This window comes from Bos indicus x Bos taurus, chromosome 2 (genome assembly GCF_003369695.1).
Source record: "Bos indicus x Bos taurus breed Angus x Brahman F1 hybrid chromosome 2, Bos_hybrid_MaternalHap_v2.0, whole genome shotgun sequence".
NCBI classification, from domain to species: Eukaryota; Metazoa; Chordata; class Mammalia; order Artiodactyla; family Bovidae; genus Bos; species Bos indicus x Bos taurus.
The window spans coordinates 88,865,618-88,883,706 of record NC_040077.1 but is presented as its reverse complement, the minus strand read 5'-3'; the positions used below and the strand labels follow the sequence as shown (position 1 = coordinate 88,883,706).

Genomic DNA, 18,089 nt, shown 5'->3' with positions numbered 1-18,089 from the left:
ATTTGCATCTTACATCATTCTTCTATCTCTACGTGACAGGGTAATTAACAGAAATTCAGAGGAGCCAATAACTTTGGAACAAAGACTTAAACAAATAGGTTTATTCCATTCTGTAAAACTGGACTGGCTTAGATCAAGCTGGGAACTTTCTGACTGGAAACCAGTCTTTTAGTTTATATTGTCTTTACAAGGTCTTAAATGTCATTAATACCTTTAAAGGTTTCAATTCAGTTCGGTTCAGTCACTCAGTCGTGTCTGACTCTTTGCGACCCCATGGACTGTAGTATGCCAGGCCTCCCTGTCCATCACCAACTCCCGGAGTTTACCCAAACTCATGTCCATTGAGTCAGTGATGCCATCCAACCATCTCATCCTCTGTCGTCCCCTTCTCCTCCTGCCTTCAATCTTTCCCAGCATCAGTCTTTTCAAATGAGTCAGTTCTTCCTATCAGGTGGCCAAAGTTTTGGAGTTTCAGCTTCAGCATCAGTCCTTCCAATGAATATTCAGGACTTATTTCCTTTAGGATGGACTGGTTGGATCTCCGTGCAGTCCAAAAAATTAATGAAAGGCATTTTATTCTTTGCAAGGAGTGCATTCCATTTAATTAAGTCTGTTTGTAACTGAAACCTTGTAACTAACCAGGTTTGAGTGGGAAGTTGGGAAGGTATCAGCTATTCAGAGATGAAGATGGTTTGAATTTTTGCTGTAGGGATGCAGCAAAAGTAGTTTTCAAATGAGAAAGAGAAGGGGGAGGGCTCTGGAGTTCACTCTACCCAGGTGACAGAAAAATACCCGAGGGGTTTTATTTATCCCGTGTCCTTGTGTCACCGCATCCTATGTCTGTCTCCGTCTCCTGCTTTATCACACACAGAGAAAGGAAGCAGAGGTCTAAGAAATGGGAAACACAATGTAAGGCTGCCTCTAATATTATCCGAACTATTCAGACACTGTGCTGCTGGAAGCTGAGTTTGAGACTGAACAACACACAGCTACAAATGGGAGTTAGCACTAAGGCATCAGATGCCAAAATAACAGAGCGAGAATAATGATAAATGTGCTTTAAACTTATGTGCTTTAAACTATATGCTTCAAAACGCCTATTCACATGACAGTACTTAATGTCAGCTATATACCCTAACACAGCACTAAATCTTTAATTAAAAACCAACGGTTACAACGCTACAAGGGCTTTAGCTAAAATAATCCTTAATTAAGGTTTAAATTGGAGAAGGCAATAGCAAGCCACTCCAGTACTCTTGCCTAGAAAATCCCATGGATGGAGGAGCCTGGTGGGCTACAGTCCATGGGGTTGCCACGAGTCGGTCACAACTGAGCAACTTCACTTTCACTTTTCACTTTCACGAAATGGAGAAGGAAATGGCAACCCACTCCAGTGTTCTTGCCTGGAGAATCCCAGGGACAGCAGAGCCTGGTGGGCTGCTCTCTATGGGGTCGCACAGAGTCGGACACGACTGAAGCGACTTAGCAGCAGCAGCAGCAGCAGCAGCAGCAGCAAGGTTTAAATAAAACACTGGCTGTTTAGACCAAGATAGCCTGATGTCAGAGAACGTGAATGGGGGCTCCCTCAGCATCCACATATCCTCTTCCTTCACCCATTCACATAGGACCTTATCTGAAGTTGCTACACACACCCCTCTTCCTGCTCAAAGCCTCTCTCCTTCTTGCTGCCTTCACAACATTTACTATAATCTATAAACATTTAACGGAGAAGGCAATGGCACCCCACTCCAGTACTCTTGCCTGGAGAATCCCATGGACGGAGGAACCTGGTGGGCTGCAGTCCATGGGGTCACGAAGAGTCTGACTCGACTGAGCGACTTTTAACTTTCACTTTTAACTTTCACTTAACTTTTCACTTTTAACTTTCATGCATTGGAGAAGGAAATGGCAACCCACTCCGGTGTTCTTGCCTGGAGAATCCCAGGGACGGGGGAGCCTGGTGGGCTGCCGTCTATGGGGTTGCACAGAGTTGGACAGGACTGAAGCGACTTAGCAGCAGTAGCAGCAGCATAAACATTTAAACTTCCCTGGTGGCTCAGATGGTAAAGAATCAGCCAGCAATGCAGGAGATCCAGGCACGATCCCTGGGTCAGAAGATCCTCTGGAGAAGGAAATGGTAACCCACTCCAGCATTCTTGCCTGGAGAATTTCATGGACAGAGGAGCCTGGCAGGCTGCAGTCCACGGGCTCACAAAAAGTTGGACACCACTAAGCGACTAACACTTCCACATAAACATTTTGGTGTATTCTGGTTTACTGTGCATCTCTTCTCCCCATTCCCCACAAAAGAACAGAAATTTCAGGAAGGCAAAAACTTTTTTATTTTGTTTACTTCCTCTAGAAGAATTTCTGGCACATGTTAGACGCGTAAGATATTTCCTATATAGACAAAGAAATGACTTCAGGGTTTACTCTGTGCCAAATACTGTGCTAATCACTTTATTTATCTCATTTATTCCTCATCACAATTACAGAATATTTTGCAGGTGAGACACAGAAGGGTTAGCTTGTCCAGGGTCACATACCTAGTAAGTGAAGAGGCCAAGATTTGAATCCAAACATGTTTAATGCTAAAGCCCTGCTTCTTAGCAATGATATTATGTTGCTTCCATCTGAGAGCTGGAATGGCTGAAATCCTGGAATATACACATTTGGCTTTTCTATTAAAGTTCTAGGCAAGCTGCTTTCTTCTTGTTGATCTTTTCTAATCCTCTGGTCCAATATAGGGTTTAGAAAAGCAGAGGAGATAATCTTGGAGCTAGGGCCAACAACAGGATTAAAAAATCTGCTTGGAAATCTTACAGGGAACCCCATACCACAAAAATATTGTAAAATAGTCTGTTGTTGTTTTCTTCTTTTTTATATGAAGCACAAATGAGGGACAGGCAGCCAACATTCTAAAATAACAGGACCCTTTCTCTCACAGTTGGTTCAGTTCACCTAGAGAATAAGAAAGCGGTTCCGTCCCAGAGGCATGCCGCACGCAGAATCTGCATGGCAAAGGTAAACGATGCGGCTGCCCCTGTTCTCCCACACAGGGCAGAAGCCCGGGTCGTGGAGGTCAGTGAACACAGCATGGGGCCTTCTGTTAGAAACAAGTAACGGGTAACAGAAGAGCTGGCTTCCCAAGATGCTTTACAAGACGAGAGGAAATAAAGGAAGCCTGCTGGGAAGAGGAGCTGAAGACAAGGAAAGTCCCGCCCCCAAGCTTATCTCAGTGGAGCCAATTGGTGGCTCACAATCCTGCTCCTTTCCTATTGGATGGGAATTGTGTCCAGGGGGAGAAGGACAGCAGAGGAATCTGAATTCCTATTCTAGCCCATGCGGTGATAAGCGTATAGACATTTCAGCAATCGGACCCTTAAGGAAAATAGAGCAGGAGCCACATTTGGGAAAAATGAAACCTAAGGTCATAATGCACTTTAACCATTTAGATAGAGCCTTAGAAATAAAAGTGACCCTTGGCATTACTTCTGTGAAAATAAATCTTGATCTACTCCTTGTCTGACTTTGTACTTAGATGCAGATAATCTTCGGAGAAGGCAATGGCATCCTACTCCAGTACTCTTGCCTGAAAAATCCCATGGATGGAGGAGCCTGGTGGGCTGCAGTCCATGGGGTCGCTACGAGTCAGACAGGACAGAGTGACTTCATTTTGACTTTTCACTTTCATGCATTAGAGAAGGAAATGGCAACCCACTCCAGTGTTCTTGCCTGGAGAATCCCAGAGACGGGGGAGCCTGGTGGGCTGCCATCTATGGGGTCGCACAGAGTTGGACACGACTGAATCGACTTAGCAGCAGCAGCAGCAGATAAGCTTGATTGGATTATGTAAAAGATCTAATTTGAGTGGTTATTAAAAATTCTGAAATACAGAAAAAACTACTCCAAGGCTTAAAAAAGTAATTTTGTACTAAGTTTAAATCAAACTCCCCAACTTCAGAGCTATACGCTGACTTGCAGCATTGTCCCACTCGACAGTACTATATTTACAGCCTGAAACGATGATGCTTTTGGTGGTTATTTTTCATGTGGGAAGTCACACTAACACCCCGGAACCACCTGCACATATCTTAAAGCTAACTTTTCCCCTACCAGCAAATGATCCTTTTTAAAACCTTTAGAAAGAGAGATCTTGAATGTCAAGGTGTTATAAAAGATAAAACACGCTTTCCACATGTTCACAGCCTGCTGCCCAACTGGGCATTCAGGGCAAGCTTCCCTGAGCCAGTTTCATCACTGGAAAGCTTGATAAATGCTCCACCACCAGCAGACTGGAGATTTCTTCAAGGCTCATACTTTGAACTCACTCAAGTACAGAATATCATTATCTGGTTTTGTTATAATTACTTTTCCCTAATTTTTCAATTGTATACATCTTTAATAACTCTCTAATGCATGCATAAAATTGCATGGATTTGAGTCAGGCTTTTGCTAACCAGACAGAGTTACCCATGGGGCACAGATCTTCTCAGCTTCTTGACCCCGGGGGCCTTGGTTTACTCAGCTATATAGTGAGGGGATTAAGGGATCTTTCCCATCCTTCCCAGTTTCAAAGGTCTACTCAAAATAGGGTGCAGTAATACGCAAGATCCGACACTCATCTGTAAAATATTTAGCAGAGATCTCAGGATTTCTGAAAAATTGAACAAAGCACTTCAGAAGTCATTTGATAGTTTTGGCATCAACCTCCTGATGAATCTTCATTATCTTTGGGAAGAAACTTAACTAGCTATAAACTCATTTTAAAATTTATGATCACAAGCTGCTGGTGAAGTTAATGGTCAACCAGGAGAATTCCCTTCCTTTTGCAAAAACTTCTGATAACCTTCCACTGTCATCATTTATTCTTTAACAGAAAGATTTACAAGAGTAATATCTTTGTTTTATTAATTATTAACAAATAATGCTGACATACCTTAATGACTTTATGCTAAACTTACAAAACTGAGGGATCTTGGGATGGTTCTTTGTGCAATAAAGTATTCTTTGCCAACAGTTTCATGACAGGGTTCACAAAAGCCCCCTTGTACAGAGAACTCATCTGCTGGGTATTTAACTTTCAAGGCAGCTCTCCACTGTGAAGTGAAGCGCTTCAATATTGCATTTGCTCTAATGTCATATACTTGATAGAGTTACTGAAATTGTTTTAGGAAGAAGGTATAAATTATAAGTAAATGAACAAATATATGTGCTGGGCTTTTAATGTATGATTGATATCACAACAGCAACCTGAGTAATTAGATTTTGAAAGTAATTCGTGTGAAAGCAATCACAGGCAAAGTTGGGAATGTGCCATTCGATTATTTAATTTCTTTCTCTTGCCCTGACCATAAATCAAAACATTCTCAAAATTGTAGGCAGAGGGAAAGCTGAATTAAAAGATGACTGGAATATCCAGATTCTAAAGAGAAATAGGTTATTTTTGTTGTTTGTTGTAAGATATCATTGTGTAGTAAGGATTTTCTGAATTATAGCACTATTAATAGTGCTGTTAAGTAATGTTTATGGAAGAAAATTAGAGCTTTGTGAGCAATTAGGAAACTTCTTAATGTATTACACAGTGTCAGTTATTTCATGCTTCCTCATGGTAATCCCTGATTCAGAACAGGTTATCATGTGATTTTCTGTTTGCACCTGTCTCTTCTGCTCGACTAAACTCTCCCCGTAGGTTGTCATTCAGTTGCTAAGTCATGTACAACTCTTTGTGACCCCAAGGATTGCAGCATGTGAGGCTTCCTTGTCCTTCACTATCTCCCAGAGTTTGCTCAAACTTATGTCCATTGAGTCAGTGATGCCATCCAACCATCTCATCCTCTGTCACCCCCTTCTCCTCCCGCCCTCAATCTTTCCCAGCATCAGGGTCTTTTCCAATTTTAGTCAGCTCTTCGCATCAGGCTTCAGCTTCAGCATCAGTCCTTCCAATGAATATTCAGGGTTGATTTCCCTGAGAATTGGCTGATTTGATCTCCCTGCAGTCCAAAGGACTCTCAAAGTCTTCTCCAACACTATAGTTCGAAAGCATCAATTCTTCGGCACTCAGCCTTCTTTATGGTTCAACAGTCCCATTCATACATGACTACTTGAAAAACCATAGCTTTGACTATATGAATCTTTGTCTGAAAAGTGATGTCTCTGCTTTTTAAGCCCCTGTTTTATTCATCTTTGGTTTATTTTAGGAGGTGTTTTGAAAAACTTTTAAAATTTATCCAAGCAATTTTCTATGGGTGGGTGTTGGGGGCAGGATGCTAGATGACTCACAATCACAGGAATCCCACACAACGAAGAACCGCCCAGTGACCTGAATTTTCTCTTGTCTTCCCAGACACGTGACATATAAACTCAAAGTATTTTTTGTACAGTTTTCCTATGGATTTCCAAGATTTACTTGGATTTCCAGGGTTCAACTACTATATACATTAAGAGAAAACTGTACTCTCTGGTGTTTATAACTTCACCAAGAGTTTTTCACCATTTGGAAAATTCCATGGCCAACCACAAGGGCAGTCACAGTATTTGAGTGGATAATCGGCAATTGTCAGTCTGCATTTGTAGCAGCTGCTTTCCCAGTGACCCCACGTCTACATTAAAATATACTTATTTAGTTTTTACTTCACATGTTGAATATAAAGAAGCAGTATTCATGTTATCCAGTTGACTACTCTCTCCCTTTCTGTAAGTGTAAAGCAATTCATGATAAGTGGGTATGAACATCTGGCTATTTTATTAAGCCTTCTATTTTAGCTATTCTTGAACTTCTTATATTTTTATGTTATTGATGTTCTGTTTCTAGGTAGATTTATATTATCTGTGAATTTTACTTTAGGACTTGACATAAAAATGGAGCTTTGGGCCAAATAGTATTGAAGATCACAGATCTAGTAGAATCCTGTACAGTTGCCATATTTTACAGAAAGGAAATGGGACACTAGAGATGAAATGATTCCCTTAAGGTTATACAGTTGATTAAGAAGCAGCCTTTCGTTGAGTAATGAATATATAGCTGTAGCACAAATAAAGAATATTCCAGATTCTAACACCCTGGAAGATTATATTCTATCGCACGATACAAAATACCAGGAGATAAAATAATTTGGTCTACCCTTTAATACCATTTCCTTTGATCACCAGTTATCCCTCCCTTATTCCAGCCAAAGTGTCTTTAGAAAGAAAATTTCTGTAAGCTGGAATTTCTGTTTTCCTGATGATTCCAATAGAGACTAGAACTATATTTTTTAGATACCTGTGGCAGATTCATTTCGATATTTGGCAAAACTAATACAGTATTGTAAAGTTTAAAAATAAAATAAAATTTAAAAAAAAATGCTCTGACTTTCGCAGGGCTGGACTGGACATGTCTTCTCTGGTCCTGTTACTTTCCTCCCAGCCCCTACCATCCTGCCTGAAGACTGTTTGAATCTATGGACAATGTTGCAGGACAATCGTTTCCTTTCAACAACAGTAGCAGTGACTGTCCCAGTGGGTCCCCTGCCATCCTTTTCTTCTATGTCTTCCTAAGCAACTTTACTTAAGAATAACTGACCTGTGACCCCACGGAGTACCTTTGAAGGTTCCTCCAGTATTGAGATCTTTTTCTCACGAGGGGGAAGGGCTGGTTTTTCACTGGCAGAATCAGTGGATGAGCTGTCCTTCTCACAGCCGTTGATGTGGCCATTCTGTATCTGGGGCGGTGGTGGCTGCATGGGCCCTGCCTCGGGCCTCTCTGCCTTGTCTTTAGCATCTTTGTTGCCTTGATGCTGCTTGGACTTGCTTCGTTTTCTCTTATTGTTCTAGAATGAGAAACAAATGAGAAATGAATATTATGCAGCTCACAAGCACCTTGAAATAGAATGGGAGTCCAAGAATGCAAAATAAGATATGTTATCCTTTTTCTTTTTTTGTTTTCTGACTCTTCAAATAAAATGGGTGAAAACACTGATGTCTTTATTAACCACCCAAGTTACTATAAATATCTTCTTTCCCACAATGAGTTGTATAAACTTTTACCTCATAAACATAGAAAACAAAAAGTTTCCTTTACAAGCAAAAAACAGCAGGAAATGGCTTAAAATAGCTGACATATCATTTGAGCAAACTGAGGGCCTACATATCTGAATGGTCATAGAGTAAAAAATCTCATGGTTACTACCCTGGAGGAACTTGAATTCATCTACTGTGCTATTAAAGAAGAGTTCTCATTCCTTATAGAGACCATGAGGGTGGGAGGAGGGCAGGGAGGACCCTGAGGTTCTACTCCTCTGGGGAGGAGGGAAACGAGGGGAGGGTGGAAAATGAATTCCTCATTTTCCTTGCAAAATGAGGAAGTGGAGTCAAATCCCCAAAGTCCAGGTTGGGTCTTTGAAAGGCACCCCCTCAACCAGGCCACCCCTGGATTGCTGCCACACTGTCCAGGAAGTCCCAGAATCATCCCCATGAACATTCTAGCTGGAGTGGAGAACTACTACCAAACATTGCCAAACCAACGTGGGCCCACCTGAATTCTGTACCCCTGGAATATCTGGATGCTAGCTCAACAGCACCATATGACTTTTCTTACATTTAGCTCAGAATAACACAACTATGCATTTTGTTTCATTTTTTATTTATATCTTTTAGTAATTTAATTAATGTATTTATTGGCCACATCTTGCAGTATGTAGGATCTTAGTTCCCTGAAGAGGGATCAAACCTATGCTCCTTGCAGTGGAAGTGTGGAATTTTCGTCACTGAACCACCTGCAAAGTCCCTACCCCGAATTTTAGATAATTGAAATTTTTTAGACCTTGGTACAGGCTTCAGCCAATGAGAACAGACAAGGGACCTGTCAGGACAGACCCTGGCCTGCCTGTGGCATCAGTGTCCCACCAGCTAAACATCAGCCCGGCTTTGTTCTGCAATATGTTTGAAAAGAAATAAGAAGAAACAATTTTCTCTTGATTCTCCTCCCCATTCCCTTTCTTTTCCTCTGAAACCACAAGCATGGCTCTGCGTAAGGGCTCCTCCAGGGGAGAGAAGTGCAATGACTGGGTGAAGGGAAGGCCCAGGGGCACCTATTCCCACAGGAGGCCTGAGTCTCCTAGGCTAGGGAGACCATCTTCCCATTTAACCTCTAAGAAGAAGGCTTGGTAATGAGTTGGGTCTGCAGCTGCCATCTGCTCTTTTTTTTCCACATCAGAGAAATTTAAAACCCAATCCACACATCTGAAATTTTTCCATGTAAGTATAAATACTGCCTTTCAATCACTTGCAAACCATCTTCATTTCATACAGAAGTCTGGGAAGCTATGATTAAAGATAAGCAGACATTGTCAAAGATGGTGGCATACAAAGGTTGAACAAAAAGCCTCGTAATTCTCCCTGTTCTCCATGAACAGGGAGGAGAAAAAGGGGGAAAGGATCATTCCAGTAATTTCAGTAATCTTGGGAATTTATGAAAGTAATACTGCTTTCACGTGTGCGTTTGTTAAAACCTATTCCTCGGGCCAGTGATCTTCCCTCAGTGGGAAGAGTATATACTGGGATTCCCCTTGGGGAAGTTACTTTGGAAAGAGAAGCAGACTTTTTGTCAAAGTCATGAAACAGATGACAGGCCTAGAACAAGAAGCCGCACCTCAAAGGAGCCAGTGAGTACCCATACATGCTCACAAGACCAGGAAGGCCAGTGTGTGCATAGCACACCACGCGTGTGCCCAGAGGTCGAAACAGTGTGACTAGACAAGAAAGAAATATAACTTTGAATGGGGCAGCTTAAAATCTCCCCTCTGCTCACAAGGAGCAGTCAGTCTGCCAGGGTTTGAAAGAAAGGCAAACAGGTCCCTTACTTACCATGGCTTTAAGGCATGTACGTCCTTTTTTTCCTCCTTTATTAAAAATCTAGCTTATTAGAACTCAGGAAAAATGTTTCTCGGGGCAGCCCTGCACAGATTCTCTCGGCTGGAAAAACATGTGAAAATATATTTAGAGCTTTTCAAGTATCTTTAAAAAGCTCCTTAATGTTTTCCTTTGTGCTGTGGGATACGTTCAGGCAAGTTAACATCTAGGATCCTTTGAATTCTCTGGTTGGGCTTGCCTTAATACTTAAAAAGAAAAACTCTGGGACTTCTAAAGCACACCTGGTGGTTAAAAACACTTGAACAGAAAACAAGGGCATTAGTAGGGAGGGTGGCTTGTAATTTAAGAGAGTCATGAATCTGGAAGCTTCTTGGGTGTACATATTAACATATTTGAAAGAAGCACAAAATTGGCACCCTTGTTAAAATGATAACAACCACGAAGGTTCTGATGGAAGATGTTACTAATTTACAATCCATATCAATCTTACCTTCTTTTTTCCTGTCATATTCCATTCTTTTAGAACTTGAATTGCACTGCCTAGACAAAGACAAAGAATCTTCAACATGTATTCACATAATAAAACACCACACAAAATTCATCTCTGTCTTTCCATTTTGGTAGCGATTTTTTTTCCTGGCTTTTTCATTTGTTTTGATACATCCTACCTTAATAAAAATGCCAGTTTCATTTTTTATTTCCAGATTTTCATTTAATTCACTGCATGATCTTGGTTTTATCAAAGTATTAAGCCCCACTACATGAAGCTTACTTTGTTTTATCATTATGTTGTCTTAGAGAAAATGAAATATATCTTGAGAATTTTCTGATAGCTTCATTGCCATAGGTAGAATTAAAATTGTTCTGTTTTATATATGAATCAAAATACCTATAATCTTCTGGGCCAAACATGGGATTTTGAATATTATTAACTATGTGAATCCTAACTTTTTGTTTGGCTATTTCTGCTCATTTTCTGCCTCTACTCATTATGTTCACAACCTGCAGGGTGACAAGAAGGACAGATGATCTGACGTTAATTTTGCTCATGTCACTGTGGATAAGGACAGGACGCAGTCTTTGCGGTTCCACTTTGAAACAAAAGAAGCTCATTAAATAATAAGTTGAGTCCCAGGTTCTGCAATACTCTTCACGTGCATATGTGGCATGGCCCAGATGCAGAGGAAAAGTCTAACTTGATTAAATTAGAAAATATTTTAAAAGAAATGCTTAACCAGTGGTCAGCTACAATAAGTATCTTCATGTAATCTAAGTTTCTTCACTCACTCCAAGGTGCTAGTGGTAAAGAACCCACCTGCTAACGCAGGAGATGTTAGAGACTTGGGTTCAATCCCTGGGTCAGGGAGATCTCCTGGAGGAGGGCATGGCATCCCGCTCCAGTATTCTTGCCTGGAGAATCCCACGGACAGAGGAGCCTGGTGGGCTACAGTCCATAGTGTCACAAAGAGTTAGACACGACTGAAGCGACTTAGCATGCACTCACTCACTCACTCCAAACTGCTGGGCGTAATTTCAACAAGTTATTGGTAATGAGTAGACCGGTTGTTCTTATTTACATAGGTATTTCTAAAGAGTAGCTCTTAAATGTATTCTTTCAACAATTTTAAGCATTCTCATACAATTTCATTATACTAATAGTTCTCTACAATGAGTGTGTTGGCTAAACAAAGATAAACTTCAGGCTAGTCTTTATAACAAATTTCAAATTAGTAGGGCCCCAATTATTGAGTCTACTGTCACTGTTAGATAAGCAGAAGGCCATATTGCTTTGACTAATGTTTAAAAAGACTAATTATTCCTATCCATTCAGAGTTTCCAATTCAGTGCCCCTCGAAAGCTTTTTGCGTTACATGTACTTGAAATAGTAAGACTGCGTTTAAAAGTAAGCTATAATTCAGACTTTTTATTAACTAGGCTGATCTTTTTCTAATTTGCCCAGAGAATTAATGTTTCACAGTATTTTCCTTTCGAAGAACTTTAGGAAGTCACTTTCACTAGGTTACTTCCTAAGTCACACCCGTGGCTAAGAATTATTAGGGTAGTTCTTATTTATAGCTCAACTTCAGTATTCCAAATAAAATTAAATTAAAAAAAACGTTAAAGACTGTTCTTTTAAATCAGAGGAAGGGGTGAGTTGTTTACTACTTTCAACTGCAATATTCAATTATTCCTCTAATTTTTATATTTGGACATAAATTCTATTTGCAATTTGGACCATGAGCTTTTAGAGGGTAATTCTGAAGAACCTGTGTTTACAAACAATTTTGAAACTGTTATTATTAAACTTTAATTATACTAAAACTGCTTGGGTTTTTTTTATATACATAATTTAATTAATTAATTTATTTTTGGCTGTACTGGGTCTTCGCTGCCTCAGGGATTTTTCTCTAGTTGCAGCCAGCGGGGGCTACTCTCCAGCTGTGGTGTGCAGGCTTCTCACTGCAGTGGCTTCTCTTGTTGCAGAGCCCGGGCTCTAGGGCTCCAGGACTTCAGTAGGTGCAGCATGTGGGCTCAGGCTCTGTAGTGCCGGTTCCCCGGCTCTAGGGTACAGGCTCAACAGTTGTGGCAGAGGGGAGTAATTGCTCCAGGGCATGTGGGATCTTCCTGGATCAGGGATCGAATTTGTATCTCCTGCATTGGCAGGCAGATTCTTGACCAGTGAGCCACCAGGGAAGTCCTGTTTGGAGTTTTTTAAGCCACTCAGAAAGTGTGCTTTTAGTGTGCCTCATAAATGATTCCTAGTGATTATTTCTGATTTTCAGTGATCTTTAAACACGTTTTCCTATTGACCCCCATCCAAAATGATATCTCAGCAATCGATGAATTTTTTAAAATGAGACCTTAATCCTGACAAGGTGAAAATTTCAAGAAAGACAAGCATGGTGCTCTATTTAAATATAATCGGATTTGATGACAGTCCATCAGTTACTGAGCATCTGGGCATCTCATCAGGGTCACTGTAATAAAAACTTTCAGGATGGAGAATGTGGGGGCCTCACTCCAACTGAGGGTGGGGAGGCATGGGGATAGTAACCTGTTTCCTTTCCTAAAGCTTTTTTCCATGTGAGTGACGCTGGCAAGTGAAACTGAAAAGAGAGTTTATCTGAGCCAGGCTGTGCACCTCTCAATTTTTTGTGTGAGACAAACTGTACCAAATGTTGCAAAGTTAGATTAGCATCCCATTCTCTGTATTTGTTTCTTACAAATAAAGATTCCATATTTGTTCATTCATGAAGCAGGAAAAATAGTCAGAAAAGTTATGTTCTGTGAGTCTGCTTGCAGGTCTATTTTGAACCATGTGTGCTAAGTCACTTCAGTCATGTCTGACTCTTTGCGACCTCATGGACTGTAGCCCACCAGGCCCCCATGCCCGTGGGATTCTCCAAGCAAGAATACTGGAGTGAGTTGCCATGCCCTCTTCCATGGGATCTTCCTGACCCAGGGATCAAACCCTGGTCTCTTGCATGTCCTGCCTTGGCAGGCAGGTTCTTTACCACTAGTGCCAGCTGGGAAGTCCCATTTTGAATGATGTGTGTGTGTGTTAGTCACTCAGTCATGTCCGACTCTTTGCAACCCCATGGACTGTGGCCTACCAAGCTCCTCTGTCCATGGGATTTTTCCAGGCAAGAGTACTGGAGTGGGTTGCCACTTCCTTCTCCAATTTTGAATGATAATCATTTTTAATTCAATTAGCACTCTAAACTCTAACTGCAGATATCAGAATGTGAGTGTGCTATTGGTTCCAAGACCTTGCCTGAGATGCAATTATAACATATGTAGAAACTTAGGAAGATTATTCTATTTCCAGGAAATTGAGTAAGTTTAACAGAAGGTAAAACTAGTATAAAATGGAGGGATATGTTGAAAGGTATTCCCTGAACTTTCGGTCAGATTATGTTTAGTTAGTCCATATTAACAAAACAGAAACTAATGCTAGGACAGAAGATATATGATCTCAAAGAACAGGTATAAGGTATTTTTTCATAAATGAAATTTGTTTAATTTGTCTAGGAGAGAAGAATTTCCCATAATTTATAGGAAATGTGAAACAGTAGGTTATACATTTATGAAAAAACTACATTCCTGAGAATTTAGATTCTATAAGATCACTGGAAATGGGCTGTTCAAAACATCAAAAATTTCTTAGACAGCAAAAAACGTTCTAGAGGTGGATAAGATGAACTAATATTCTGACTAATTAGGAAATTTCAAAATGATAAACTAAGGATATTAAAGACCAAATCAGTCCTCTCAGACTATGTAAGCATCAAGTTCAAGGATTCCAATCCTAAGGCTAAGTAGAACTATGCTGGTTGAAGAGCTGAGAAGGCTTTTCAGATCAGGAGTGAAGTTCATTATCCTCCATTAACAAGGACATCATCAAATAAAGGACATTGTTTAACAACAGATTGGACAGACTGGTCGACAGTGGCGTTAGTAGCATTAGAACAGGTATCCTTTGCAAACTATCTACAGTCTGTCTTCTGTTTTTTCCCAATGAGGAAAAAAGAACTTCCAAATTCTGCTCTTAATGCATAGATGTGTTTTTTTAAATGCTGTTTTCTGTGGTAAAATTCACATAATATAAAACATACTGTGAGCTTAGTTGCTCAGTCATGTCCAACTCTTTGCGACCCTGTGGTCTCTAGCCCACCAGGCTCCTCTGTTCATGGGATTCTCCAGGCAAGAATACTGGAGTGGGTTGCCATGCCCTCCTTCAGGGGATCTTTCCAACCCAGGGATTGAACCCAGGTCTCCCACACTGCAGGTGGATTCTTTACCAGTTGAACCACTAGGGAAGCCCAAGAATACTGGAGTGGGTAGCCTATCCCTTCTCCAGGGGATCTTCCTGACCCAAGAATCAAACGGGGGTCTCTTGCACTGCAGTGGATTCTTTACCAGCTGAGCTACCCGGGAAGCCCCTGAAACACACTATCTTAACTCTATCTAACTGTACAGTTCAGGGGCACTAAGTGCATTCACACTGTTGTGCAACTCTCACCATCATCTGTCTCCTGAGTTTTTCCTTTCCTAAACTGAAACTCTGTCCCCATTAAACCTAAGTCCCCATCCCTCACCACCTCCAGGACCCTGGCAAGCACCAGTGTATGTAGACGTGTTTTTAAAGTCTAGCATATTTTTATGAAAAATAAAGCATTAGTAAATAATTGGTATTCAATGCATTCAAAGAAGAAAACACAGAATATATGGAATATTTAGTTCTAACATCTACAGGTTCACAGGACATGTATACTCACCATCCACAAAGGCCTGCACTGCTTTATCTACATTAAAATCAAACTGCTGTAGCACCAGGACTATTTCATTATTGCTTTTGTTGGGAACAACTGATCGAACTGCATAGATCTGGAAAGGAGAGGAAAAGAGAAAGGCCAACATTGTGAATGTTTTTCATCCATGAATCTCTCACTGGATAGGAAAAAAAAAACAACTGTTCGAAAGGCCTTAAAAAGCTGACTAATCTGTCTTCTTGCTATCAAGCATACTCAAGGCATTTTGGACCCATAAAAGTTAATCCTGGTAATCACCTTGATACCCTCTTTATTTGAATACACATTTCTACAAAGATTTCCCTGTTAGGACTGGAGTAGCAAGCCTGAAGAGCCAACTCTGGTTTTGCAATCTACTCCCCTCCCCCCCCAGCCCATGCCCAGGACTCCAGATGCACACAACATGTGTTTTCAGTGAGCACACAGATAGTTCTCTGTCTCTGGCTCTCTTCTCCATGAGCTCAGGGCCTATCTTTGGAAAATTTACAGAAATAGCTTCATGCCTCAGCTTCTCTTATCTCCACAGTGGAGACAGTCACATTGCGGTTCACAAAAGTATGTTGTGAAACTCCATTAATGTTTATAGAGATATAAAAATGTGGGGCATTGTGTTTTTGAAATGGCAATCTTAGCCATAATACAGAAAAGGTTCCCCAACACACTTCTGAAAATCAAACATTTAAACCAGTGTAAATACATACACGAGAGCTAAGAATTTCAACAGGTTAAGCTAATATTCAATTTTTAATGACCTATAGATATTTCTTAGTCAAATTTTGCACATTTTCTTCTTGCCTAATAGAATTCATTGACCTTTAGCTCACAGAACTTGCAATTACTACAGGATACTTTATCCACTTTAGCAAAACCTGGCTCTCTCCGCTTTCTATCAAGGGGATGACTGCAGCCACTACTGACAAATATGAGAATACTATATGGTGCCAAGGTGAGTGGCATCCACATTGATGATCACAAAAGCACTGCACAATCCTTACTTGTTTTCAAGTACATGAACTTGTTTTCAAGAACATGTTTTGAATGCCTACTGTGTGACAAGGCACCAAACTTCTTGTAATTTACTGACTAGAGGGGACATATCAGTATGCACATACTGATCAAATGATCACACAAATAAATATCTATGTACATGTTGCAATAAATGCTATAAATCATGTCAAGGAGACTTGAGTGTATATAGGTATGCTGAAATCTGATGGACAAAAGAGAAGAGATGGCTGGGAGGTTAAGGGGGAGGCCATCTTAGAGCGGACAGCATGAATGAGGAACCAGGCACAGATGAGGAGGGAGTATGGAGCAGGACAGAGGCTGAGGCTTCCAAAAGTACAAGATGAGGCCAGAGGCAGGCAGGGACCAGATCATGTAGCCCTCAAAGTCATGTAAAAGATTTTGGTCTTGTGAGCATCCCTCAACCACCCTTTTATGCTGTCCTTTCTTGTTCATTCATCATGTTAGAAAGATATCTCTTGGGAACTCCCCAGCAGTCCAGTGGTCAAGACTCTGCACTTTCACTGCCAAGGGCAAGAGTTCCATCCCTGGTCAGGGAAATAAGACCCCACAAGCTGCATGGTGTGGCCAAAAACAAAACAAAACAAAAACATTACAAAAAAAGAAAAAGAGCTCTTTCCCTCCTCCCTCTCTCTCTGTATGTATGTACGGTATTACCTTCTATATGCAACACTTGTGTTGCTTCCAAAGCTTGGTTCTTGGTGTGTACACACACACACATACATGTACACATGGAATATTACTTAGCCATAAAAAAGAATGAAATTCTGCCATTTGCAGCAACATGACGGACCCAGAGAATATCATGCTTAGTGAAATAAATCAGACAGAGAAAGACATAGACTTTCACACCGTATGATATCACTTATGTGTGCAATCTAAAAAATAAAATGAATGTATATAGCAAAACAGAAACAGACTCACAGAGAAAACAAAACAGTGGTTACTGATAGAGACAGGGAAGCAGGGAGGGGCAAGATTAGGGCATAAAATTAAGAAATAGAAATGACAATGTATAAAATACATAAGCAACAAAGATATATTGTACAGCACAGGGAATTATAGCCATTATCTTATAGTAACTTTTAATGGAGGATAAGCTATAAAAATGATTAATAACTGTGCTGTATACCTGAAAACTAATACAATATTGTAAATCAACTATACTTCAATTAAAAAAAACACAAAATTTTCAATCTACCTCCACAGTTGTGTGATCAGTAAAGATCAAGAAGTATGGAATAAACAGAAAATAGTTGTTTGCCCTGTTTCCAGACTCTCCTCTGCAAAATATTATTTTATTATGTTAAGCCAAAACATGATATAAACCATAGCTTATAGAGATACTTCCTCTTTAACAGGTACACAGCTCTTGCCTGTTACTCTTTAAAAGAAGAAAAAAAATCCAACATGGTAGAATACAGAAAGCATCTATCCTTGTCACTTTATATATCCTATCTCTGAACATATCCTCAGAAAATTGTCAGTAACTGAGTTCTGATATCAAATATAACTATGAATATTGCAAATAGTTCCCAGAGGGAGACAATTAAAACAAGAATGTCAAAGAAACTAAAGGAAGGAAAGGAAAAAAAAAATCTATTCTTAGATATTCCATAGTAATGTTGAATTCTAGTGAACTTCTCGGCCAAGTTTCTGCTTTAATCACAGTCCTTGGCTAATGTGAAGAGAGTAGCATTGTTTTTCCACCTTCTTATTTATAAATTCACTACATTAGTTTTGCTATGAAAATGTCTTGGAGAAAGAGGGAGGAATCTAGATACTCATATGCATGCATAAACATACAGAAACCTCACAGTGTCACTATTTAAGATGCAGCAGTCATAAGGGGTCTAAGCATTTAAATCTAAAAAAGGTCTTCTTAAGGAGCTTTAAAAC

The 18,089-nt window shown here is 40.3% G+C and overlaps 1 protein-coding gene across 8 annotated transcripts in view; it reads right to left on the bottom strand.

Annotated features, from left to right (window-relative positions):
* SPATS2L (spermatogenesis associated serine rich 2 like) overlaps window positions 1-18,089 on the bottom strand; it is a 190,929-nt gene that overhangs the window by 56,035 nt on the left and 116,805 nt on the right. For all 8 annotated transcript variants that reach the window (XM_027564026.1, XM_027564009.1, XM_027564016.1 and 5 more), the window contains 3 exons: window positions 15,132-15,240; window positions 10,343-10,392; window positions 7,565-7,811 (listed from right to left, as the gene is read on the bottom strand). In XM_027564026.1, coding sequence (XP_027419827.1) covers window positions 7,565-7,811; window positions 10,343-10,392; window positions 15,132-15,240 — 406 coding nt within the window. The remainder of the gene's footprint in view (window positions 1-7,564; window positions 7,812-10,342; window positions 10,393-15,131; window positions 15,241-18,089) is intronic.